Source organism: Lissotriton helveticus, chromosome 2_1 (genome assembly GCF_964261635.1).
Source record: "Lissotriton helveticus chromosome 2_1, aLisHel1.1, whole genome shotgun sequence".
Taxonomy (NCBI): domain Eukaryota; kingdom Metazoa; phylum Chordata; class Amphibia; order Caudata; family Salamandridae; genus Lissotriton; species Lissotriton helveticus.
In genome coordinates, this window is record NC_136059.1 from 599,232,603 (window position 1) to 599,260,543 (window position 27,941).

General features: G+C 45.8%; 1 protein-coding gene across 1 annotated transcript in view; it reads right to left on the minus strand.

Moving 5' to 3' along the window:
- Positions 1-27,941, minus strand: part of LOC144818170 (baculoviral IAP repeat-containing protein 1-like) — a 699,834-nt gene that overhangs the window by 545,516 nt on the left and 126,377 nt on the right. The window contains exon 8 of the mRNA XM_078675292.1: positions 7,313-7,379. Within this exon, the coding sequence (XP_078531418.1) occupies positions 7,313-7,379 (67 nt within the window). The remainder of the gene's footprint in view (positions 1-7,312; positions 7,380-27,941) is intronic.

Genomic DNA, 27,941 nt, shown 5'->3' on the forward strand with positions numbered 1-27,941 from the left:
TGAGAAATATGCAATGTGCGAGATGTATTGGAATATAGAAGTAGGCGTCCTTTAAGTCTAGAGTAGACAGAAAGTCGCCCTGTTGCAGGAGTGGAAGCACTTGTTGAAGTGTTACCATGTGAAAATGGTCTGACTGTATGTAAAGATGTAATTCTCTGAGGTCCAAGATTGGCCTGAGAGAATCATCCAATTTGGGTATGAGAAAATAAAAGGAGCATACGCCCGACCCGTGGTATTGTAGTGGTACAGGCTATATAGCCCCTTTTAATAGGAGAGACTGAATCTCTTGTTTGAGGAGGTGTAAGTGATTCGGTGAGAGTGTGTGTGAACGTGAAGGAATGTTTGGAGGATTGTTGGTAAACTCCAGGCAATAACCAGAACGGATAAATTCTAGTACCCATTTGTCTATAGTTATTGACTGCCAGGACAGTAGGAAATGTGAAATACACCCCCCGAAAGGTGTTAAATGGTCGGGGGGAGTTTAGGCACGTCACTGTTTGGTATTGGAAGGGGAGGCACGTGTGTTGGAACCTCTACCTCTACCCTTGCCATTGTTGCCTCTGTAATCCACTCTGAAGAAACCCATAGAGGCAGATGGTTGATTGTTTCCTTTATAGGAGGTAGAGGCAGTGTCTGAGGAGATATTCTTGGACCCTCTGCAATAGAAGGAGCGCCGGAAGGAACCACGTTCCCAATTAATCAGAGGGCTTGCATAGATTTGGCCACCTCTGTGTCCTTTTTTATTTTTTCTAATGATCAATCTCTGGGGTGGAGCTTCTCCTGTGGTTTGTAAAGTGGCCTTTTGCGTGTGTTGGAAACTATCAATGAATCCAATGGTAACTGCCCCCTTATGTGTGCTGGATCTTATGGTGCTGGGTTATATTTCTTGTCTACCCTAGGGGTGAGAATACGTGCCCTGACAGGATCATTAAAAATGTCATCCATGTGTCTGATCATACCCTTGAGTGTGGGGAGTGTGTATGAGGATTTTTGAGGACTACTGAGCGTTTCGAAAATAAGATCCTGTATCAGGGATTACTTATGCAACTGAACCCCATGGTAGTTAGCAGATCTACCCAACAGTTCTATGTATCCTACACTGTCCCCCGGTGGAGAAGGCTTGGTAGGGTACAGATCAGTATCATTCCCTGTGGGCGAATTGGTGTTGTAATCTGTCCTGGGGTCTGTAGGTGTTTGGTCTTTGTCCCCAGCCGCAGCCCCATCATCCTGATCATCAGGTGTATGTGGTGGTGAGTTCTCAGGTGAAATTAGGAAGGGTTGAAACTGAGGAGAAGGAGGTGATGGAAGAGGAGGAGGAGAAGGGTTGGTATCCACATGTTTTCTTTTTAAAGGAATGTGGTAGACCTCTTCAATCTCCAGTTTGCGCTTTATTGTCACCTTGGTGGCAATATGTCCAGTTGTTGGGTGCATATAGAGCTCCTGTTGTTTCAGATCTGGTTTGGAATGCGAAACATATAAATGGTGCTCTTTTGGAGGAATCAGCACATTTGTTTGTTTCGGTGCCGAAGGCTCTGGTGCCGGTGTTTTGGGTGGCGGGGTTTTGGATGCCGAGAATTTTGGATCCGAAGGTGTTTTTGGCATCGAAGGGGGTGGGGCGGAGCCTCACTTTGACTTCAATCCAGAAGGTTTCGGCTCTGTGCCCGATTTCTTACTGCTCTGTTCAAGGCCGGAAGGCTTTGGGGTATTTTTTGGTGCTAAGCGGGAAGGCGGGGTGTCGGAAACATGGTCTCAGTGCCGACCGTGGCCCGGAGCCGGGGTTGGACCAGAGCCTTCATTTTGGGCTGAGGTGGACTATGGGGCAAGGGAGGCTCTGTACTCACGGTATGATGTCTTCATCCCTGCCGGAGCCATAGTCAGAGATGGAGATTGGGTCGTGTTCTTCCTCGGCTCCCATGACATCTCCAGTCTCTTGTTCCGAATCTTCTATGAAGAGGTGCGGAATGGAACCGGTGTGTTGGCTCTGCATGTCGCGACGTCGAGTCCGATGGCAGCGAAGCGTTTTCTTTGATTGGAAAGCCTTACACATGTCGCAATCCTGTTCTCTGTGCTCAAGGAGTCAAGCACAGGTCGCACACTTCGTGTGAGTCGGTGCGCAGAGACTATGCGTGGCACTGAAGGCAGAATTTAAATTGAGTCCACTGCATCTACTGCGAGGTGGACCGACGCGGGAAGGCCCAAAGGCCTTCCACAAGCTACCTAATCGAAAGAGAGATCTTTCAGTAGACACGATACGCAGAGAATGGAATTACGTGATGATCGAAAACAATACCGTTGAGGGTGAGTGTATTGCGCACTGAGGGGAACCAGTGAAACGGTGTCGAACTGGAGTGCAGCAATTCACATCCGAACCCGATGGCTGGAAAAAAAAATCTAACAATGGAGTTGATGCCCATGCGAAATATCACTGAAAGGAGAAGTCACATACCTTGTGACTGGAAAGAAAGAATTCTTCAAAGAAAAACAACTTGCAAACATCTGGATCCAACACTAGATGGCAGGAGTATGCCAAGCATGTGATCTACAGCTCACATGCCTTGAACATCCCTTTTCCTCCCTCTCCTTGGCCTCTTCAACCCTCAATAATCTCTCTGCTACTATTGTAGTCTAAAATGTTTTTTTATAATTGCTCTGTAGCTCTGTAGTTAGTTATAAACCATACAAATCCAAAAAATACATACAAGAGAAGAGTTGTGTCTTTGGTCATTGAGGAGTACCCACCTGCAACATGAGACATGGAATTGCATAAACAATGAAAAAGGTCTCTCATGCTCAGGTGGGGATAGCGGATTTAAACAATGAGCTGTGTAGCACACCTCAGGATCCCTGCTTATTAAGCATGTAAACCTATGCGGAGTACAACACAGACGCTGTCAGAATTGCATACATACTGAGAGCCTTGTTTCTATTATTAGAGGCTCCTTAAGCAGCATGAAGGGCTGAGTAATTGAAGGGCATTTAAAGGCAGAGAAATGCATTTCATTTTGCAACTTTATTCAGCTTTGGGCAAGACTCTGTGCCTCATTAGAGAGGTTATTTTAAGTTGTATTAGCTTGAGACAATCTCTGATTGAAGCCTTTTTCTTAAGTAAGCATATGTCAGAACCTAGAGGGTCAACACAAGGAATTCTGTGACCCCTTTTATGCTCCTTTTATTTATTAACCATTAGTTATTGATCCTATTAGGAAGCTAGACACAGTTCTCCCAAAATAGAAGCAACATAAATGGTTACAGTTTGTACTACCTAGGGGGGGGGTTAGTTTTAGGTCATTACCAATCCAGCATTGGCAGTGACCTCCTACACTCGCATCCTTGCCGCATATGGTCTTTATGGGCCAGCCAGCCAATTGCAAGGCCACACACTCTTATTCTCACCCACATGTATGACTTACATCACAGTCTCTTACCATAGCCAATGACCACATGGTAACTGCCTTACATGCTGGACCTCATTGATCAGTCACCATATGGGCCCGGGTCCAATGCAGTTAGGAAAGCATTCCCACCTAGGGCCCGATTACGATGCGATTAGGAAGGCCTCCTAACGACATTTGCTCCTTCCAAATCGGATCCGGGTCATGTCTTCCCAACCGAGGGCCAGATTACGATGCGGTTAGGAACATAGAGTCCCATAGAAGTCAAAGGCAGTCCAACCAAACCGGATCTGGAAGCATCCGGATTTATCATACTCAGTCGGTAGGACTCTCCCAATCAAGTCGGACGGAAACCATTTCCAAACTGATTATATCAGGAAGATTTCCTAACCGCATCAGAATCGGGCCCTAAGTGTGAGAGCACAGGGCAGGCAGTATCTCTTTCTGATAAGATGTAGGCGGGATGGAATTTGTAAGTGTGAAACCATGGTTGCGCATTTGTGTCTGTGTGTGTCTAGTGTCTGTCGATCAGGCCTGACATCATGAGTCTTCATCAGCCACATCACTCCTGGCATCCTGAGGTGCCCATGGCCTCTGCTGGCTCTCCTAGTTTGGGAGGGGCATGACCAGCCTAATGGGGCCAGATTTCACCATATCTTGAGTGACATTAGGCAGACGGTCCGTGGTAAAATGGTGGTGTGGGCATACCAGAGGCCATTCTTGGCATTTTCTGGATGTTGCAGGTGTGCTAGCCACCAATGATTAATGGCGCTTATGCTTGGCATACTATGAGCATATTTGGCATGATGGTGCCCACTCAGAGATTAATGCTGTCCATCATTAGCATTATGGAGCTTATTCATGGCATAATGGTGACACTGGTGTTATAGAGGTCATTCGTGACATACTGTGGGAGCTTTTAATTTTTTTGAGCCCACCCCTGGCACAGCAGTCCTACCCTTGGCATATTATGGGCATCATTGATATAACTGAGCCTATCACTGTAATAGTGGTGGGACTCCCTAGTGTATGTATTTTTAACTCTATATGTTTTAAATATATGGGATTGTTTAATGTTCATATATGTTAAATGTCCAAATGACCAAAAATGTTTTATACATTCTGGTGTATGATTGAAATCACAGGCATGTGATAGTGATATCGCAAGATCACAGACATCCGCGACAGCTTCAACGCCACGACCGCCCCGACAACCACTGAGACCTCCGCCCCCACGGCCACCATCCGCACCGACCCCCTGCTCTCCTGGACCAACATAAACGATGACGACACCATCAAAATCATGAACACCATCCACTCCGAATCTCCGTCAGGTCCATGCCCACACCACATCTTCAACAAAGCCAGCACCACCATCGCACCCCATCTCCGGTAAGCCATCAACATCTCCTTTGAGACAGCAACCTTCCCGGAGAGATGGAAGCACGCCAAAATCAACGCCTTACTCAAAAAACCCAAGGCTGACCCCAAGGACCTCAAGAACTTTCGACCCATCTCCCTGCTCCCGTTTCCGGCAAAGGTCATCGAGAAGACCGTCAACAGACAACTGACCCGCTACCTCGAGGAGAAGAACATCCTGGACCCATCCCAGTCCAGGTTCCGAAGCAACCACAGTACCAAAACTGGCCTCATCGCCACCACGGATGTCATCAGGGCCCTGCTAGACTCTCAGCTGCCTTCGACACGGTATGCCACCGCACCCTACGCACACGCCTCCAAGACGCTGGGATCCAAGACAAGGCCCTGGATTGGACCACCTCCTTCCTCTCTGGCAGAACCAAGAGCATCCGCCTCCCCCCTTTCCGCTCCGAAGCCACCGCACCGAGATCATCCCTCAGCCCAACACTGTTCAACATCTACATGGCACCGCTCACCCACGTCGCCCGATTGCATGACCTCAACATCATCTTCCACGCCAACCACACCCAGCTGGTCCTCTCCTTCACCAAGGACCCCCACACCGCCAAAACCAACTTCCACAATGGAATGAAAGCCGTCGCCGAGGGGATGAAAAACAGACGACTGAAGCTCTACTTGGACAAGAAGTCCTCATCCTCGGATCCACCCCCTCGGCCTGGGACGACTCCTGATTACCGACGGCACTGGGAACAGCTCCAACACCCACTGACTACGCACGCAACCTAGGGTACATCCTCGACTCTACCCTCTCCATGACAAAGCAGGTCAACGCTGTATCGTCCACCTGCTTCAACGCCCTCCTCATGTTCCGCAAGATCTACTGGTGGATCCCCACCGAAACAAGAAGAACGGTCACCTAGGCCCTCGTCAGTAGCAGGTTGGACTACGGAAATGGGCTCTATCCAGGAGCCTCGGACAAACTCCTGAAATGACTTCAACGCATTCAGAACGCCTCTGCACGCCTGATCCCGACATCCCTTGATGCAGCCACATCACACCCCACCTAAGAGACCAGCACTGGCTCCCTGTCAACAAGAGGATCACCTTCAAGGTCCTCACCCATGCACATAAGGCACTCCACAACACCGAACCAGCATACCTCTACAAAAGACTCAGCTTCTACACCCCCAACCACCAGCTCCGCTCCACCGACCTCACCCTTGCCACAGTCCCCCGCATCCGAAGAGCGACCTCCGGCGGCAGATCGTTCTCCCACCTCGCCGCCAAGACCTGGAACACCCTCCCCATCCCCCTACGGCAGACACAGGACCTGCTAACCTCCAGAAGACTCCTCAAGACCTGGCTATTCGAGTAGTAGCAGCTTTCTCCCCCCCCCCCCCCCCCCCCACCCCCGCATGCCTTGAGACCCTCACGGGTAAGTAGCGCGATTTACAAATGTTCTAATTGATTGATTGATATATGAGCATACAAAATCTGTGCTATTAGTGTTTTTGAGAACCTAATGAAAAAGACAAAAGCTGGTGTTTGGGGACCAGCTGTGTATTTACTAAGAGATGAGTATCTAGCATTTCAGAAAAAAATATCTTTCATGAAAATGGTAGATTTTTGCCATAGAATTTGTGCTTGATATCAAAATCTGTGTATTTTTCCTAAACTGACAAACTGATGTCTAGCAACAAATTAGGACATATCGAAAATATATTTAATGTTGGTACCAGAGTGATAATGGAGAGTGGAGACACTTCATCATTTGTTTGTAATGGTAAAACATTTTATGATATTATCTATACTGCTGACCAAGTACTGAGACTCTAAGTTTGGTGTACCCTACATTGTCCAGTAAGATCTAAAAGTAACTTAAAAGTAACTCAGTTGTCTGAGCAAGTGGAATTTGTCTCCATTGTCTATGCTGTGAGATTGTAAAATGTGTCTAATTTCGTTTTCCCACCCCTTCTGTGTGAAAAAACTTTCCAAAACATATGGCGCTCAGGGCAATTTCAGATGAGTATTTTGGTGCCACCTCCCATGAAGTACCCTGTACTTTGTGTGCATAAAAGAAGGGGGTGGATGCAAAAAATATAACTCGTCCAGGTTGCCAAAATAGAGACGCCCCTGCTTCCTAGACAGAGAAAGATTTTCTACAGAACTATAAAATGAAAAGCCAAAAGGCAGATTTCCATTTCGACTCTTCATGAGTGATTCTCATCTCGGCTGCAGTACAGTGGACACCAGTGAGAGGTTCATGTGTCATTGTAGCAGAATCTCTCAAAACAGGCAGGGGGCCCTGAGTACATCACTCTGGAAAGAGATTGGGGTAATATACCAAGGATTGAAAATGATGGGAAAGACTTTGAGTTACAGGCAAGAAAATATTGGATACAAATAAATGGCATTTCCGTTCCAATTAACTCTTCAAAAAACAATGCTTTTGGGATCATATTGCAAAAGACGTCTCCCAACAAAGTCCATTCTGTAGGGTAAGATCTGAGTTTGCAGTGAAAGATACAAATTTGACTTACTACTCTCAGGGAGCATCATGGCTGACAGAACTTCTTTATCGCTGATTCCAGTTTCAGTTTGTGAGTCCTGGAAAGAGATTTCAGAGTCAGTGAGTGTCTCTGGTCTAACATACTTGCTTCGGCGTTACTAAAATGCTAATATAGGTATAAATACAACAGTTTTGACTAAATCGAATCTCTAAAACAACCTTTTCTAACTCCAGCTCACCTTGCAGCTCATTGTAGCGAGCAATATCTTGCCCTCCTTTGACCCTCCAAAGAAATTACATAAAATAAAAGAAGACCTAAGATGTTAAACTGCTTAAGGCTCAATAAGGTATACTAGCTATGTCTCAAAATATTGTGGGAATCAAACATACTGTGGTGACTCTCTGGCTCTTTAAGAAGTCATGATCGGATGTTCCAACAGGGAATGAATTTCATTGTCAAATGCAAGGCTACGTCTCGGTCCTTGGGCTTGATAATATCACTGATAATGCACGTATATTTTGGGGTTGCATTCTGGAGTGTAAAATAACTTTTATTTAGGACCACTAAACAATTCACTTTTATCATTTTCAACTCAGGTCTGCAGCAATGCAACCAAAGGTATGACAGCAGCAGCTCTGGAGAACCATGTTTTATGCTGGGATCAGACGCATGCAGAGAGGGCCAATGTAAAGGTCTACTCATCTCAAGGGCTGACACCTGACACAATCATAGTGGTCTACTCTTGTCACACTGTACCCATGCAAAGACAGGCTCTAAATAATCTCCACCAATCCTCCATCACAGCTTCTCAGACTGATCCTAAGAACGAGGAACATTAGCGCCAGAATGCCTGCCTTGTCTACTGAAGCATCAAGAACTCTGCACAAGAACACATGAGGTGAAATGACAGACATGTATGATCTGGCATGGACCATGCTGGCCCAGTCTTAAGTAGTAAATCCATCAATCAAGAACTACCATTGGGCATGGTTAGTGGGTGGGCTAGATTAAGAACCAAGCAACAACACCATAGGGACACAAACCACCAGCATTGGACTCACAAGAAATAGGGCTGAGACCTATGCGGCGAAAAATACTGTTGTGTTCTTTCTAAAAGTACGTAGGATCTGTGCATTTAGACAACATAAACTAATGGATTACTGTTTAGACTGATACGAGACACCCTAAAGGATATGTTAGCCTTTAGACCAGCTAGCTCACAGTGCCAACATAAGCCCACTAACCATACCAAGGAGCGAATAGCTTCAGACAATTATCGAACATGACAACCTTCGATCCTTCAGGGATCACAGAAATAGTACAGTACTTTTTGCTCAATCAATCGTGCTCACTTAGACTCAGAAACATACACAGAATAAACGATGGGGACGTTTTCAATAGGTATTTATTGAACCATCGTCATTCTAGTATAAAACATGTTTGCTATGATAGCCATTAGACAGAAACAAATGTATAAGATTACAAGCACCAACAGAGTAAAGAAAATGTAGAATTCTACCATGGTTCTAAAACAGTGAATATATGTAGGCATGTATATACCTGACGGTACTCAAGCGTACTCTTATGATGCAAACCCAACATACTTGCACTTACATGTATGTGGGTGTAAAAGCCCTGAATCCCTAATGGAAAGAGCCAACCCCATTACCTGATGGGAGAAAACGAAGGACCCCATCTTATTTCAAGTTGGACACCCCGCAAGGGATGTCAGATCACTGGGAGCTGGGGCTTCTGCAGGCCGGGACTCCAGTGCCTTCTGTCAGCATGGACACTTCTCCTCTGTCTATCTAGTGTTGGTATGGTTGTTGTATACCATAAAGATAGTCTTGGAGTTCCTAACACAATCAATATGTTGTAAGATTTTGTAAAGGAGCCTAAATCAATATCTACAAATATTTGAACAAGTTACAAAGGATCCAAAATGCAGCTGCTCGGATCCTCACTAACACTCCTGCCAGAGCCTCGGCGAAACCAGCCTTGAAGCTCCTCCACTGGCTCCCGATAAGAGAACGAGTGAAGTTCAAAGCCCTTTGCCTGGCTCACAGACTGCTTCAAAACAAAGGCCCCCCGATCCTAGCAGAATTCATCAAACCATACAAAGCCACAAGATCCCTTCGATCAGACCAGGAACACCTCCTCGTCATTCCCAGAGTCAAGAAGGCACGCACAGGCGGAAGGCGCTTCTCAGTTCACACGGCACGCCTCTGGAACGCCCTACCCCGCGACCTGAGAATAGAACCCAACTATTTACGTTTCAGGAGGCAGCTGAAAACTCACCTCTTCCCTCAACTGTAACCCCCCCCCCCCCTCTCTGCCCCCCCCCCCCCTGACCTGCAGTGGTATGGATCTTAGCGCTGGGATACCCACGGGTGACTACGCACTTTATAAAAATATTTAATAATAATAATAATAATAATAATGCAAAGTAGTTCTTTCGTCCTAGGATGAAGATGACCATGACTTTTATATACAGAATATGTTAATCCTGTTATGTACATCATGTGCAGGGACTTTTCTAAGAATCCTCATGCTAATAAATTAGGCTACTTTCAAGGAAACCGATCAACATTTATTCAGCACATAACTTGGTAAAAGGTCAGTGCTAGAGCCGTTATGCAGTGCAAATGTAGGTGAAAGTTTGTGTAGCTATAAGGACTAGATTGAGGTACATTGGGGAACATAACACCCACTCCTTATCCGAAGGCTGTTTAAAAAATCATAAAAACATTGTCATAAAACCAGTGTCTAACACTTCTAAAAACATGGTATATGTAAAAAATTATGCTATGAAATTTAAAAACGCTCTAAAAGTCCACTAAAATAATCAATATACTGTTAGACAAACTGAGCTCTTCAAAAGCCATGGTGCTCAGTGGGAGCAGAAAAAAAAACAAAGTGATGTTTTGCAGTCCAATTTGGCTTGTTGTGGAATAAGGGATGAATTGTTCCCATCACACGGAGACCCAAATGTTTATGTGTCCTGTGTGGGAGATGCAACATCACGGTCGTTCGCATTCCCAGAAGACGATCCCTATAACACCTCTTGTATCAGGTCGATGGAGCAGCCGCTGAGGGAACACTCTATACCTGTGAACCTGTTGTAGAGTCGTTGTCTAATCCGGCAGGAGCTGAAACATCCCATGGGGGCTCTTAGAATGCTGTCATCAACATGGGAATATGCTGAGGACATTGTAACACGTGGGCTTTTAAGGGGTCCAGTAGTACGTCTATTTCCGGTGGTGCAACCGATGAAAGAGTCCAGCATGCATTCGTATCTGCAGAATAGGCAGCGGAGCACAGGCAAGATGCTGTCAACCCAGACTGGTCTGAATGATAGGAACCAATGCTCGCTTAGCACCCAAAGCCGAGGTTTGCCCAGATGGAGGACCATGCTTTCAATGCAACTTGGCACCAGGTGTACCATTTCCATCTCTTGAGGAACTGGGCTGTCCATTGCTTAGCAGGAAAATTAAAACCAAGATACCCACTACAAGTAGTAGGACCAGCGGAAGCCTTCGAAAAACGCTTCCCAATATGGAGTGTATAAATGCTGGAATAACTCCATAGATTGTCTGAAAGGTGCTCAATAGTCCAGAACCTATGCTTTTAAATAGGTGCACGACCCCCCCTTGTATCAGACATGGTAAAGATACAATGAACCATTTCCCCGACATGGAGCGGGAAGTTCCTACGGACTAAGCCTGTATCTCAGACAAAGACCTTGCAACCTGGAGATCAAAAGTCTCTCAGGCAGAGGTTAAGGCCACATCCTTCTGCAAAAACATGGCTTTCAGTCTGCTCGGAGAATCAAACCGTACAAAGAAAACATTCAATGAAGGCCATAGCGTTGACTTCCCTAATGGTGTGGGTTGGTGGAAACTATACCTGCATACAACAAGTAACCCTGGAACTTACTGTAACTAGATATGCGATGACTGGTACCATCCCACAACAGCCTTGATCAATCAGCATCAAATAGCTACCATTCGAGAGTACCTCAAAAACCAGATAAATCACGGCAGCTGAGGAACCCTTCAAGTGACATGACAAGTTTACAACCGAAGCATTACAGGCTCCGTGAAGAAAAATGTCTTTGCAAACTAAGGAACCGCCTAAGACACTTTCACAATTTGAACCAATGAGAAAAACTTCAGTGTTCCCATTCCTGCATCTAAATCTTTACAGTAAATCCCAGTACTCATGTATGTACACATCTACCAGCGCTTCATATCTACCTACCTGGTGATACTGTAGACAATAAAGAAATTGGAATGTTGTGACTGGCAGCGTAATGTAGCCATGGATTAACATTCTGTGGAAGGTGACTCAGCCACGGTGAAAGGTAATTGGTCCAATTTTTCAATGTTCAACATAGTATATCTTGCATCTCTGTGTGCCATTGACATCTGTCTTTCAGTTAGATTGTACGCAGAAAACAGAGTCATGCTGTTGATGTAGCACCGGGGCACGCCATGATTGCAGTGCCCAGCTTAATAATAGAACCTATTGAGATTGTCCATGTTGTAAAATAGACAAATCCTGTTCCATTATATCTATTGCAGAAACACAATGTTGCCCAGTGAATAAATTCTGGATGATAATGTGGTCATATCAGTGTAGACCACTGCCAATGCCTTTTCTAGGTTAACCCTATCAATCTCACTCAATCTCCCAACAGGTTCCTGTTGGGAGATTTTCCACACCTTGTTGTAAATAGCGTATAAGAAGCGCTTTTGAAGTGACTTCCGGGGTCCTAACAAAAAAAACCTAAGATCCATGTCTTCTGAGAGAAGATATGTGTGTTGTTACACCTAGGACAGTGTTGAGGTCTTTACCCACTCTAGGCATAACTTCCCAACACTGTATGATGTCACCACCCCTGTGTGTTCTGATTGTACATAGCGCTGGCCAGGCCTATGGATTCTAAACCCTTTTGTGGTACCCCTCCTGACTGACACCTATTTGTGTCAATAGGCCAAACCAACCATCCCTTCCAATTGGGGTCAGATGAATTGTACAAACCATTGTTTAGAATCGCATCTAATATATCCTCACTGTTGTGTGTTATGTTGCTGTCCCTCAAAGTGTGTAAGTGAGGGAATCCGAGGTGAGTTCAAATCCTTAATCTTGGCTAGCCCAAGACAGGAAGTCTGTTTCGCTCTGTCGTTAAGGAACAATATCTGATGTGGTATGAGGCATGATCTAAATAAGGCCTCGGTTACCTGAATTTGCCAATTTTTGGTCCTCCAGACTCATTTTGTGTCTATAGTGTCTTTCCAAGAGTCAAAACCATGTACAGACAGCTGGGTATTAAAGGAAGCAGAGTATATCTGTTTTGTGTTATTGAGCATATTTTTCTTTGCAGTTGTAGGTGCATGCTTATAATAATAAGAGGTCAGGTCTGATGTGTTAAACCCTAAAAAATCAGCAAACTTCTGTGAAAATGTAGCTGAACTACCTTTCAGCAGTGTTGGGCAATGTTCCCATTCAGGGTAGGTGAAAACATTCCACGGGATACTTGCTTTGAGCAAAAAATGGTGACCATAGTGTTGGTAACAAAACATGCCGTCAAATTAGATGTATGCAAAAACAACAGTTGATGGACAGACTGCAGAACAATGTCATACATTCACCCCAGTAAAGAGATCTGGGCCTAAATCCATCATTTTTTTCCACTCCACACCACCCCAGTTCAAACATGGCCATATGCAAATCAGCCTTGACCCTGTGCCTCATGGGAACAGTCCAGCCCGAATTGCCAAGCCATGTCTTCCCTTGACTGGAGTCAAGCATCCTAGGACCGGTTTCTGGCTATCAGCCGTCATCAGCCAGAATAGCTTGACTCCAGTGGTGCGGAGAGCACGGGACTCACGTCTGAGCATACCCGTCCCACTGGGGGTGACAAATGCAAAAACAACAGTTGATGGACAGAATGTAGAACAATGTCATACATTCACCCCAGTACAGAGATCTGGCCCAAAATCCATATTTTTTTTGCACTCCACACCACCCCAGTTAAGACATGGTCTTATGCAAATCAGCCTAACCTAGGACCCGTTTCTGGCCAGTCCTAGGATGCTTTATTCCGGTCCAGGAAAGACATGGCTTGGCAGTTCGGACTGGACTGTTCCCATGAGGCACAGGGTCAAGACTGATTTGCATATGGCCATGTATGAACTGGGGTGGTGTGGTGAGCAAAATAACAATGGATTAAACCCAGATCTGTGACTGGGGGTGAATTTATTTATTTATTTATGTGTCTTATAAAGCGCACTATCACCTTGCAGGCATCCTGGCGCTGGTGGCTCAAAGAGGGCGGAAGTGACAGACAAAACCTGACAGGACGGGCAAGTTACACATACTAAGGAAACAGCCAGGTTTTAACCTTTTTCCTGAACGGGAGAAGCTCCCTGATTTGCCTGATTTCGCACGGAAGCAGATTCCAGAGCTTGGCCGCGGCCACCTCAAATGATCTACCCATTGTGCAACATTCCGTCCATCAATTGTTGTGTTTGCATTTGTCACCCCAAGTGGGATGGGTATGCTCAGACGTGAGTCCCATGCTCTCCATGCCACTAGAATCAAGCTATTCTGGCTGATGACGGCTGATAGCCAGAAAGCGGTCCTTGGATGCTTGATTCCAGTCCAGGAAAGACATGGCTTGACAGTTCGGGCTGGACTGTTCTCATGAGGCACAGGGTCAAGACTGATTTGCAATTTGTATTTGTATTTGTATTTGTATGTGGATTTGTAGAGCGCGGTTGCTGCCCAGGGGCGTCCAAGCGCTAGGAACCAACAGAGATGATTGGCAGAAGCAAGAAGAGCTAGCGGAGAATTACTGTGAGGAGTTGAAGAGGAATGTCTTTAGCTGTTTACGGAATAAGGAGAGATTGGGGTTGGCTCTCAGATGAAGGGGAAGGGCGTTCCACGTCTTGGAAGCATTGTGGGTGAAGGTCCTGCCGCCTGATCTAGCCTTTTTTATTCTAGGTGCGGTAGCCATGAAGGCCTGGTTTGAGCGGAGGTTTCTGCTAGGTTGGTAGTGGGAGAATAGATCACGGGTGATCAAAGGACCTGTGTCCCAAAAGGCCTGGTGGGCAATACACATGGCTTTGAAGTGGATTCTTTGGCGCACTGGCAGCCAGTGTAGGCTGATCAGAGCAGCTTTAACTGATTGTCTGCGTGGGAGCTGAAGCAGTGTGCGAGCTGCACAGTTCTGCACTGTCTGAAGTCTCCGCAGTGTATAGTCTGGAGCAGTAAGGTAGAGGACGTTGTTAAAGTCCAGGCGGGACTGGATCAGACCCTGGATGGCTACCTGCTTGGCCTCCATGGGTAAAAGATGAAGAACTTTCTTTAACATCCTGAGAAGACCAAAGCAGGTAGCCGAGAGTTTGGTGGCTTGGATGTCAAATGAAAGGGATCTGTCCAGCCACACCCCAAGGCTCTTGATGTTATCCTTAGGTGCTGGGGGGGTGCCCAGGCAGGGTGGCCACAAGGAGTTGAAGAAACTAGGATCAGCGGGGCCCAGAAGCATCAGCTCCGTCTTGTCCCCGTTTAGTTTGAGTGAAGAGGAGGACATCCAGCTCTTTACCTCCTCTAGACACTTTCTGAGCCCTCCTCCCATTGGCAAGTTAGCCTCCTGCGCCAATGAGACCACCAGCTGGGTGTCGTCGGCGTAGGAAATGATCTTGATCCAAACGGACCGACAACCTCAGCCAGTGGCCTCATATAGATGTTGAAGAGCGCAGGGCTTAAAGAGGAGCCTTGTGGGACCCCGCACCTCAATGGTCTGCTAGTGGACACTGATTCGCCGTCGAATACTCGAAAGGATCTGTCCTTCAGGAAGGACTTGAACCATAGCCATGCATTGTGCTTGATACCGACACTAGTCAGACGGTTCAGCAAGATGTCGTGGCTGACCGTGTCAAAAGCCGCGCTGAGGTCAAGGAGGATCACTGCCACTGATCCTCCTTGGTCCAGGATTTTTCTGGCTTCCTCAGTGACCATGAGAAGGGCGGACTCAGTTCCGAGTTTGGGTCTAAAACCTGTCTGGGTGGGATCTAACAGTTGGTTGTTTTCTAGGAAAGCAACCAGTTGGCCGTTGATGTATCTCTCCAAGACTTTACTCAGCCAGGGGAGTAGGGAGATGGGCCGGCAGTTGCTAAAGTCTGAATGATCCAAGCAGGGTTTCTTTAGCAGGGCTCGAACCATGGCCAGTTTCCAGCCAGGAGGGACCGTGCCGGAGGTGATGGATGCGTTCAGGAGGTCCATTATGATGGGCAATGTGACCTGGGATGCCGACATTACGATGTCTGGCGGGGCTGGATCGTCAGGGGAGCCAGATTTAACTTTCCGAGCCATAGATTCCAGGGACGCGAGATCAAGAGGGAGAAAGTGGTCCAGTGTGGGAGAAGGCTGTGATGAGGGGTGTCCATGGTTGTGTTGGTCAGAGCTGGGGAGGGGGTGATCAAAGGGGGGAAGGATGCATACATTTTATTAACTTTTTGATGGAAAAAATCTGCCACCTTGTTACAATGTTCTGTGGATTTGGTCTCAAACAGGCTAGGTGGCAACTTGGTAAGATTGTTCACAATTTGAAAAATTTCTCTGGGTTTTGATTTGGCTAAAATGATTTTATTAGAGAAGTATGCAGCTTGGGTGACTTTGATTTCTTCTTTATACTCTTTGATTAGATCTCGGTATTGAGTTTTTTCCACCAGAGAAAAATCCAGACGCCATTTCCTTTCAGCTTTCCTACATTGGAGTTTCTTTGCCCTAAGAGCCTCTGAATACCAAGGAGCGGTTTTATGGGAGCGTTTCTGTGTGGTTTTTCTTTTGGGGAGAGAGTCATCAAGGGTTTGGGTGATCCAGTCTTCATATGTCTGGTTTGCTAGGCAAGGATCCTCATTATAGAGAGGTAGGTTGCTGGCAAGTTTGATAGTCCATTCATCGACTGGAAGGCGGGTCCAGGCTCTGGCGAGTCTTACTGTGAGTCTGATGGTTAAGGGCTTAAATGTGGTCCAGGTAAAGGGAACTAATGAATGGTCAGTCCACGGGAGGGGGATTGGTAGACTTGTTGCCAGATCTACACAGTTGCTGAACACGGGGTCCAGCAGATGACCCTTAACGTGAGTTGGAGACCTGACATGTTGGATTAGTTGCAGAGCAGCTAGGTCGCCTGTAAGCGTGGTTGCCGTGTGATCAACTGCAGAGTCAAAGTGAAAGTTAAGATCACCTAACAGGGTGAAGTTCGAGGAAGTGCTAACGCGTTCAGCCACAATCGAGGCAAGATGGTTGTGGAATTGCTTAGGGGGACCTGGGGGGCGGTAGATTAGAGTTCCTGAGAAGCAGTTATTAGGGGAGAGTTCGAGACTAAAGGCTAAGCTCTTGCAATCAGGGATAGTTTCCGGGATAACTCGGCAAAGAAACTGATCTTTATAAATAATTGCTAAGCCTCCTCCTCTACCCTCAGGATGGTCCTGCCGAGTGATTTGGAAGCCTGGGGGGAGGGCTGTAACTAGGGCAGGGTCCGAATCTGTGGTAAGCCATGTTTCCGTCAGAAATACAATGCCTGGCATATGTTCTTCCAAAAGCAGTGCAAACTCTGCCCTGTGTTTAGGCAGGGATCTACAGTTTAGCATGAACATGCGGTACTCGTGTGACTGGTCTGGGGCCGGCTTAGGTTTAAGGGTTGATTTACAGTTAGGACAAGTTTGTGGGATGTCTTCTGCGTGAAGCAGATGCCGGTAACAGTCCCTTCCATGGGGTCTCATTCCGAGGAGGGTTTCGGCACTGTAATGCCTGGTCTTTGCGGCCTGAGATATAGGCGGGGTGGCCCTAGGCCCGGACTCGGCGTGGACGAGCGCAGACGAGCTTGCCTTAAGCGCGCCTTCGGCGCGCAATCGTCGCGCCCGCTGCGCTCGTCCGCTGCGCTTCCTGTAGATACACATGTATATAGTGCAGGGGCGGGTACAGAGGGGCGTGGCCTCGAAGTGGGCGTGTCCCTGTCTCGGCGTGGGCAATGGCGGGTGAAGTAGGTCTGCAATTTCTCCCTCTCCAGCGCTCGTTCCGCTGTGTAAGGGGTGCCTGCACACAGTAATCAGGTGTCAGGAAGGCTAGGTGAGTGAGTTTTAAAAGCAAATTTCACAAGTAAAACAAGCAATGCGCTACGTTCTGCCTACTGCCGGCTGTGCCTCAGGAGGTTCTGAAATTATCTGCTGCGCTAGTGATTCAGCGCGCTTTTGTATTGGTTGCAGGGGGCGTGGCCTCAAAGAGGGCGTGTCCCTGTCTCGGCGTGGGCAATGGCAGGTGAAGTAGGTCGGCGATTTCTCCCTCTCCAGCGCTCGTTCCGCTGTGTAAGGGGTGCCTGCACACAGTAATCAGGTGTCAGGAAGGCTAGGTGAGTGAGTTTTAAAAGCAAATTTCACAAGTAAAACAAGCAATGCGCTACGTTCTGCCTACTCCCGGCTGTGCCTCAGGAGGTTCCGAAATTATCTGCTGCGCTAGTGATTCAGTGCGCTTTTGTATTGGTTGCAGGGGGCGTGGCCTCGAAGTGGGCGTGTCCCTGTCTCGGCGTGGGCAATGGCGGGTGAAGTAGGTCGGCGATTTCTCCCTCTCCAGCGCTCGTTCCGCTGTGTAAGGGGTGCCTGCACACAGTAATCAGGTGTCAGGGAGGCTAGGTGAGTGAGTTTTAAAAGCAATTTTCACAAGTAAAACAAGCAATGCGCTACGTTCTGCCTACTCCCGGCTGTGCCTCAGGAGGTTCCGAAATTATCTGATTCGCTAGTGATTCAGCGCGTTTTTGTATTGGTTGCAGGGGGCGTGGCCTCGAAGTGGGCGTGTCCCTGTCTCGGCGTGGGCAATGGCGGGTGAAGTAGGTTGGCGATTTCTCCCTCTCCAGCGCTCGTTCCGCTGTGTAAGGGGTGCCTGCACACAGTAATCAGGTGTCAGGAAGGCTAGGTGAGTGAGTTTTAAAAGCAAATTTCACAAGTAAAACAAGCAATGCACTACGTTCTGCCTACTCCCGGCTGTGCCTCAGGAGGTTCCGAAATTAAGCAATTGGCCATGTCTGAACTGGGGTGGTGTGGTGAGCAAAATAACGATGGATTAAACCCAGATCTGTGACTGGGGGTGAATGTTTTGCCATTGTGCAACATTCCGTCCATCAATTGTTGTTTTTGCATTTGTCAAATTAAATGTGCCATCATACAATTCATCCTTTGAAAATGAAGCAGATTTTTCTAAATCAGATAGCATAGTATCCACATTTTCAATGTCCCAATCATCAGAGAGAGTACCAGAGGTGATGATATCACTAAGAGAAATTTTAAACAAGTGTGGTATGCAGTAGGACCATATATATCATATCAAACTCTGTCCCAAACTATTCCTTCAGGAACTGGAACTGCTGTAATGTTCACTAAGGACAGGTCTCTCTGTTCACGGTGAGATGATGCATGCGGTTTCAGGACCAAGTTCACATGTTGTACTGCAGAGCGTTCTGGGAGATAATGTCCATTCAGGAGCAAGAAAAAGACAGTCACTATACCAATCCAAAGGACTATGAACAGTAGACCAATTGCAATCCATAGCTGTAGCCAGGGAAATACAAAGGCCTTGATTTCTATGTCAGGTGGACCTGAGTCCATCTGATTGATTCAGTACTGGCATTGATCGACCTCCTGTCGGCGGTCCCAACCCAGCAATTAGGATATGACAAAACACTGTTCAGTCGCACTCTTATTCTTTACAATGGCAGCATGCATTCCAACCGGAATGCAAGCTCTCATTGTAAAGAGAAGAGGTGCAGTTCATCCCTGCACCCAGTGGCAAGCACCTCAAGGGGCCTGTCACGGGGTGCAGGGACCCCTCTGCCTCTAACCGGAGGCCATGCACCCATGAGGGCCCTGCTGGGGGGCCCCAAAGTCGACTTCCGACAGGCTTTCTGTATCGGAAAGACCGGCACAGAATGGCTGTCGGGATCCGGCATTGTAATCCCTAGGGAGGAAAGAGCCGCCCTTGGGATTACTGGAGGCTTTCCGAATGGTAGACGGGCTCTCCGAGTACATCGGAAGCCATTCAGAAATTGAATTCAGAGTCCTTTGCGAATGACTCTATCCAAACGGGTCAGTTGGAAATGAATTCGAACAGCTCATTATGATGCGGTAGGAACAGCTCAGACTGAGAGTGGGAGCCATTTACTACGGCATCGTAATCGGTCCCAAAGAAGGTCTTTTTCAGACAAAGGTAAAAATCACAAATTTGTTGTTTTTAGGAAACAGACGGTGTCAGTTACTGGGGTTCACTTGGATCCAATGAGAAAGTATCTCATGGAGTGGTATCTTCAAATGGAATGTATCTTTCCATCTATTTGATTTTCCTAGATGGTAGCGAGAGGAGACCTGGTGCTACCCAGGGGCCCATCCAGCCTTTTATTAAGTATCACCACTTAATGTGGTTTGATCAGATCAATTGAGATTAATCTCTTTTCTTTCTTGCTAGCAAGGGGCGAAAGAAGTACTGTTCTTGTTCCTTCGACAGCCAGGAGAGGTACAGGTGCTCTATAAGGTGCCCAAATTCTTTTTTGCCCACAATCTTTTCTCTGACCAGGTCCCCAACCTTTGGGACCCCGCAGGTCTTGCAGGAACATCTTTCACTTCTCCAGTGGCAGTGCGTTTTACTTGGACGTTGCCTGGAATTCATTGAGTTCCTGTAAAACAGCCAAACGATTGTTGTAGGGATTCTGCACATACACAGAACTCTGTGCAGGAATACAGGACCTCAGTGAATAGGGTTATACCAACCTACCACATCAGTACCCAAAATCACAAAACGACAAGTTATAGTGTCTCATTTGATCTCCTACAAAGATCACGGAGCTACAATTGATTAGACAACCCAGAACACAACGCTCCCGACTCTCTCAGGAATCGCGGGAGCAAGGACGTACTCTTTCGCTCACTCTTTCGTACTTGCCCACCATGAGCATAGGCAGAGTCACTGAAATAGTTCAAAACGTTTATTTTAACTATCGTGCTCTACAGTACAGTATACGTGCCACTAAAAGCAGAAAATGCATAAACTTAGCACAGTTAGCATTGTTACATTTCCAAAGAATACAAAGAGAGAAGTTATTTTATAAAGACCGTGGAAAACAAGGCATTCAGGCCTAGCCACCTTCCCCTTGACTAGAAGAAGTTTATTTGATAAAAAAGACAATCTCTAGGCTTTGACAGCAGACTCCATACCTTAAATCCTGTATGAAAGGTTTATATCATAATAACTGAAGAGCTCTTCTCCATGGAACGTCTTTCTCCAAGTGAGCTAAAACAACATGCAACAATGTAATATCAAACCACGAGTCTTCAGTACTGCAGCTGTGTGTAGCATGTTATGTCTAGGTGCTAGGGATTGACCAGAACAGAATAACAAGGGGCATTGTTGTTTGACCTTGCACATCATGTTCAGACTAAACACCAGAAAAGGCAGAGAATGTGAAGGCAGCCCGTTCTCATGGGAAAGGCACAAACAGAGTGTTGCAAAAACAAAGTTATGTAGTAACGTGCGCAAAAGCAGCATCATGGTAGAGAAGCTCAAGCTAACTTAGCAATGCCGACAATGTCCTTAAGGGCCCATATAACACTCTCCCCTTGGTAAGGTCACAGGACACAGACAAAGGACCAAAACAGAGTTCTAGAGTCAAGCAGAGTTCAACGTTTTTTAGAAAAACAAATTGGAAATAATCAAAATTTCTTTTTTTTCTCAATATTGTCAATAGTTCGTATTGAAAGAGAGTTGCTTCTGGAATAACAAAGTTATTGTGAAGGAGGTCTTATACAGGAGGTGGGAAGTCTATCAAGGTGTGTGTGAATCGAGGAATGCAATTCCCTCAAACAGATCATACCTATCGTTGGTAGAAAGAAGGGATGCCATCCAATTAAGTAAGACAAAGGAACAAACATGCTCCTCATAATAAGAGGCCTCTAAAAGCATAAGTGGGCAGCTTGCGTGATATTTGATGAAACTTTGTTGCAGGACGTTCTGCGCAGCCACACATATATCCCATTCAGCCAATACTCCAATTGCAGCCGCATGCGCCATATGTCCATCCCTAGAACAAGCCTGGTCATGAACTTCTAAGAGGCCCATCAACTGGATAAAATCCGGGACTGGATGTGACGCGTTGGAGAGGCATACATTCATAGCCCAATAAAAGGGGCATCGCTGAAAGTAAAATACTGGTTGCACGCAATAAAGGTAGGAAAAGCAAAAAGTGTATCCATAACTGACGCCGAACGTTGCTAATGGCAAGCATCCAAAAACTTGTTGAATGCGATCACGGTACAGCTGCAATTGGCTTGGTCAGTACCACAAGAGGAGCAGCCATTAAGCATTAGGAACAGGAGAAGCAGGATTCCAGCACCTAACGCCAATACTAAGGAAACGCCTCCAAAGATGCTGGAAAAAATAGAATGAATAAAAGCCGGTATTGCTCCAAATATCTTCTGAATGGAAGTCACAAGGCCAGATCTCACACGTTTAAAAAAAAATTGCAAGGCATTTCATGTCAAACACAATAAATATTTGATGTATAAGCTCCCCAAAATGTTGTAGGAGGTTAGTGTTCAGAAGGGACTGTATCTCACTAGAAGTTCTATCCACCTGTACCTCAAAGGTCTCTCGGGCCGAGGTGAGAGGCACTTCTTGTTGGAATAGTAGCACTTTGAGCCTGTTTAACTTGTTGAAATCTGTTTTGAAAGTCGGAATGGAAGGCCAAAACTCGTATGCTTGGGTCAAAAAAGCACATTGCTACGACAAGTTACGCGCTGGAAAACTGTTACTAAATATAAGACTTCTGCACGTAACCCACAGCAGTCTTGGTTTTTCAAAATAAGATAACTGCCATTTGTAAGCAAAGTAAAAGTGGGAATTATTGACGGAACTGGTGTCTCTTTAAAAAAAAACTAGCAAGATTGGGCGCTGACACGTTAGACGCGCCGTGCAACTTAACATGTTTGCAAACCAGGGAATGTCCTATTGTGGAATTGCAGTCCTCACCTGTAAGAAAAACTTCCTTACCCTCCCTCTGACATCTGTAAGTGAAAGGTAGGGACCACAATTCATGTAGAAAAGCACTACCCAGTGGTTAAAAACGGCCAATCAGAAAATGTTGCATACATGATTTAAACAGAAAAAGCGAAAAAGGTAAAGAGATCAGCCCATGAATTAACCAAACAGTAGAATCTGTTTCCGCTACCAAGAACGGCAAGGGCTCCAATTGTTCAATATGCAATAGTGTATATGTAGCATCTTTCATGGACATAAATCGTTGTTTATCAGTGAGATTAAATGGCAAAAAAAAGCAGTTGCATTTAAATAGTGCCACGGTACTTTTCCTATTTTAAGAGTTTGCAATGTCCAAGCAAATTGCAAAACAGATTTTGATCATGATGTAACACAGAAACATCACTTTGAACAATATCAATACCAGAGGATTCAATATTGTCTAACATATAAATGCGTGAGGAAAGTGTATTAATGCTGTTGTCTACTATGGCAAGGACTTTTTCTAAATTCGCTTTATCATTTTGGCGCAGACGAAAAGCAGCTTCGATCCGCGAAAGTTTCCAAATTTCATTGTGAGCGGCATAAATAAATCAATTCACTCTAGGATTCCTAGGCCCTAAGATGAAATCAGCTAAACTGATGTCATGCGACAACAGAGAAAGATGTTGCTTCACTGATGTCAGCGTGGAACGTTCTAATCATTGTTGGCATAACTTACCCCCGAATATGTGGTAACCGAATGTGTAACGGTATACCGCGGATCTGCTCTAGTCTGGAAGAAATTGGGCGTTACATTATAAAAGTGCATTTGACATGCATTTGTATTAGTTGGCCACACCAACCACCCGGAAGAATCAACTTCAGAGACAGTGAAAGTGTCATTTCGAAACAAAGTTTGTAATGCCTCGATGGTATAAATTGTGTGAGTGCGCCAATCATCATATTCCGCTAAAGACGGAATGGATGGAGTATTTAAATTGTTGACAGTTGCCCGGCCAAAACAAGTTGTTTGGTACACTGTATCATTTAAAAACAAAATTTGAGCTGGGATCAGGCAGACACGATGTAAAGCTTCATTTCCCTGAACCTGCCAAGGCTTCGTACCCCATATTTATTTTAAATCTACAGTCTCTTTCCAATGATCATAACCCTGTGTAGCCAATTTATTTCTAAACAAATTGGCATGAATCAACTTAGTGTGGGTCAACATAAATTTGGATTATGAAGATGGCCGAAGTTTAAAGTAATAGGATACCGGATTAGATATGTCATAATCTGTAAAATAAGTAAACTTATCCCTGAGAGTTTTAGAACTCCCCTCTACGGGAGTAGGACAATGTTCCCATTGTGTAAAATTAAAATCAGGTCTTATTGTGTTCATTTTGTGTAAAAAATTATGCTCATAATGTTGATAACAAAATAAATCACCATAATTGCCTGAATTTAAATAAAAATCTTCAGCATCAAAAAAAGCATAATATTTTAGATCTGAAAACAGTGCATGCAATGCTTGCACATCCCAATCATCCGAATGTATGTCCCGTGCCACCTCATCTCCTAAGGAGACATGAAACACGTATGGTACCCTAAGTACCTCAGTCGGGCTGTCAAATTCGGATGCTACTTTGTCCCAAACGATGCCACCTGCAACCTGGAATGCTGAAATGTTAACATGAGACTGATCACGTAAGGAACGATCAGTGAGGGGCCAGAATTCCATCGACCGAGTACACGGCAGAGCGTTCTGGTAAGTAATAGTCATAGTCATATGGTCTTTTATAGCGCAACATATCACCGTTAGGTCTCAAGGCGCTTGCTGACTCAGTTAGGGTCATCAAAACTATTAATTGGGAAATAGCCAGGTTTTTCATTCCTTATGAAAAGACATGTGATCTGAAATGGAAGAGATATGTGGGGGGAGCTTGTTCCAGAGATGAGGGGCGAGATAAGAAAAAGACCGTCCACCTTGTCTCGTGGTGCGCACTCTCAATGGTGTTAAGATATATTTAGAACTAGATCTCAGAGTTCTGTTCGGTTGGTATTTCCGCAATTTATTACCTAAGTACCCTGGGCCAGAATGGTAGAGGCTCTTGTGTACGAGGCAAAGAGTCTTAAATTTGCCTCTCAGCCTAATTGGTAGCCAGTGTAGACATTTCAAATTGGCACTGGAGGATAATCTCCTGGGTAGATCCAAAATGAGTCTGGCAGCAGTGTTTTGAAAGGTTTGTAGCTTGGTATAAAGATTATCATTTATGCAAGCCAATAGTGCATTACCATAATCTACTCTACTCAATTGGTTTATGAGAATCAATTGGTAACCACTTAAAAATCTTACGCAGATTGCGCAAGATTCCATAACAGGTACCCACGACTCGGTCCACATGAGCTTTCATCAACAGTTTATTGTCGATGGTGATCCCCAAGTTGCAAACAGTTGATTTTGGTGGTGGGCAGGGGCCCAGTGATTGTGGCCACCAGTCACTGGCCCAATGATCTTCCGCTCTGCCAAATAGAATTATCTCTGTTTTGCTCTTATTCAGTTGCAGTTTATTTTGACCCATCCAGTTATCAATGTGGGTCATGCATTTCTTGAACCTGATGATAATGTCTGAGGGGTCAGGGCCAAAAGATATCAGCAACTGAGTATCATCGGCATACGATACCGTTTCGAAGCCATACAGTTTAATTATTTTGGCCAAGAGAGCCAGATACAAATTAAAGTGCATGGGACTCAAAATAGAGCCCTGCGGTACTCCAAAACACACCGATCTACTGCATGCTGCCCTAAGACCAAGGTGAACCGAGGTCGACCGGCCTTTCAAATAGTTCTTAAACCAATCCAAGGCCTTCCCCTGGACCCCCATATCCCAGTGCCGTTGTAACAAGATGTCATGGGAGATAAATCTAATAGCACCAAAATAGCTGATTCCTTCTTGTCAAGGGCAAGCCTGATGTTATCAATCATTTCGACTGCCGCCGTCTCGGTGCTGTGTGCTGCCCTAAACCCTGATTGAGAGGCGTCTAGCAGATTCTGTCCTTCAAGATAGCCGGTTAGTTCTGTATTTACTAAGGCTTCAAGAACTTTCCCAAAGTAAGGCAACAATGAGATCGGACGATAGTTAGCTAGTTCACTAGCATCTGATGTAGGCTTCTTCAAAATAGGCCTGACAAGGGCTTTCTTCTACCTGGCAGGAACGATGGCTTGATTCAGAGAAAGATTAAATATCTCAGTGAGCCTAGGTATCAGAGAGGGAGCCAAGATATTGATCATTTGTGGGGGAACGGATCTGTAGGAGATCCGGATTTGATTTTAACAATAACCTCCTCGACCTGTTCCCTAGTTACTGGTTGGAATTCAGTCAACAGGGCGGCTTGTGAATCGCCCCTTGTGGTTATATGCGAGTAGGTCCCATTCTCCGGCGGAATGGAATGGTAGATCGCCCTGATCTTATCATCGAAAAAGGAGGATAATTTATCAACCCACGCCTGGGAAGGAGACACAGAGGATTGAATGCTTTCAGGGGTGGTGAACTCTTTCATTATTTTATAGAGTTCTTTGCTTGAATTAGCAGCGTTATTTATCCTCCCAGCTAGAATCCTCTTTTTAGCCTCTTTGATGTTATTTAGATATGTACTGTGGCTCTCTCTGTACCTATCTAGATCTATGGCAGTCTTCGTTTCTCTCCAGAGGCGCTCCACCTTCCTATTAGTTCATTTTTGAGTTTTGAGATCTGCAGTAAACCAGCGCGACGGTTTATGCTTCCTCTTAACTCGGGAAAACGGCGCTATTTTATCCAAAGTGGTTGCAATCGCCTGTTCAAAGTCAGTGATCGCTCCCTCAATGTCATTAATATTCAGTGCGGCTACAGCTTTGAAGTCATTAGCAAAGGAGACAGATGTAACTTTGCGCCAAGGTCTAGTCATGACGCTTCGTTAGATGGTCTTATTCTCGGCTCCTTAACAGGGAGACTGAACTGTAACAGATAATGATCTGTCCACACCAGCTGTGCCGGTTGGTCCATAATGATCCTGGTACAGTTCGTAAACAGCAGGTCAAGGGTGTGGCCGGCCTGATGGGTCGGTCCCACTACCACTTGGTCTGGAGAGATGTCATCAACTGGTCAGTATCGGGGTCATGCGACAGTTCAGCGTGATAATTGAAATCACCGATAAGAATTAAATTATCGGCTCCCATCACACAAGGGGCGATCAGTTCAACTAATTGGTTCGCAAACTTCGCCTTATAACCAGGCGGTCTATACACTAGACCTCCCGTCCGTTCCCTAGCAGATTGCGACATTAATTTAAAAAGTAGTATTTCAGCCCTATCTAGGGACAGAGCATCTATAATACTAACTTCTAAAGAACCTGTTGTCGCGATAGCTAGGCCCCCTCTGGGGCGGAGTGTTCATGAAACCAGGTTTCAGTCATGAAACAGACCTCCGGTTTCTCTTGATCCAAGAGAGTCCAGATTTCTAACGCATGTTTAGATATCGATCGTGCGTTGAAGTATATTGCCTTCAAGGGTGGAGGGGCTTCTCTTATGGCTCTCGCCTTGGTACTACATAGAGTAGATGACTTGGAGAGGATACGCTCATGGATAGAAGCAGTAATATTACCTGACAAACGGTCAGTGTGTACAGCGGAGCTGGAAGGGTTTCTTAGGGCCACAAGCTCATCTCTGGTGTAGCACATATTAACCATAATTGTAGTACTTATTAGAAACAAAAACCCTCAACCAGCAGGGATTCTGACGGCTGGAGGCGGTCTGGCGCGGACAGGTGCTGACGGGCTTACCTTTGGCGCGCCTTCGGCACGCCGCTTCGCGCATCCGCACCCCAGCCGTGTTAAAATAAGTGCGGGAGGATGCACACCTAGACCACCGACCAGCTTACCAGTCGGCACACCGGAAGTTGGAAGAAGGTGTTGCAGAGCCCGGGCAGTCCCTCGGCTACAAACGGCACAAGCCGCGGCGGAACGGGGACGATGGGCACAGGTAATTTAGTTAGAATAAAATGCTTTTTTAAAATGCTTTTTTACCGCGATAAACACATTGCTCCCACACAGTTAATATGCCACTTCCCACCAACACCTGTTCGTCAGACGTGAAGGAAGGAATTTTAAAAACACCCTACGGTGAGTCAGAAGGATCTGACCGCCAGCACTGCCCCGTAATAATGGCAATTGATGAGCAAAAAGAACACTGTCATAAATCCAATTGACATGAAGAGGAAAATTAGGATATGCAGCAGCCAAATGTAGGTCCATTGAGGGATGTGATTAGTCTTTTTGAACCAAGAGAAAAAAATACTTAATTTAGTCGGTGTGTCTGCTAAACTGGCTGTCGAGGAAGACGAGCCAGAAGAGAGGCTGGCATGATCTCCATAATAGCCACTTGTAGGTTGATTGATCAGAGGTGGAAGTGTCTGGTCCGCTTGATGTTCCCCAGGACTGTTCAGCACCTTACGCAAGGACTCCTCAGGACGATATATATACTCGACATCCATAGTAGAAGATAGAGGTCGGACAGGATAAAGATCAATAATAGTGTCCATCACTTTCTTAGCCCTACGAG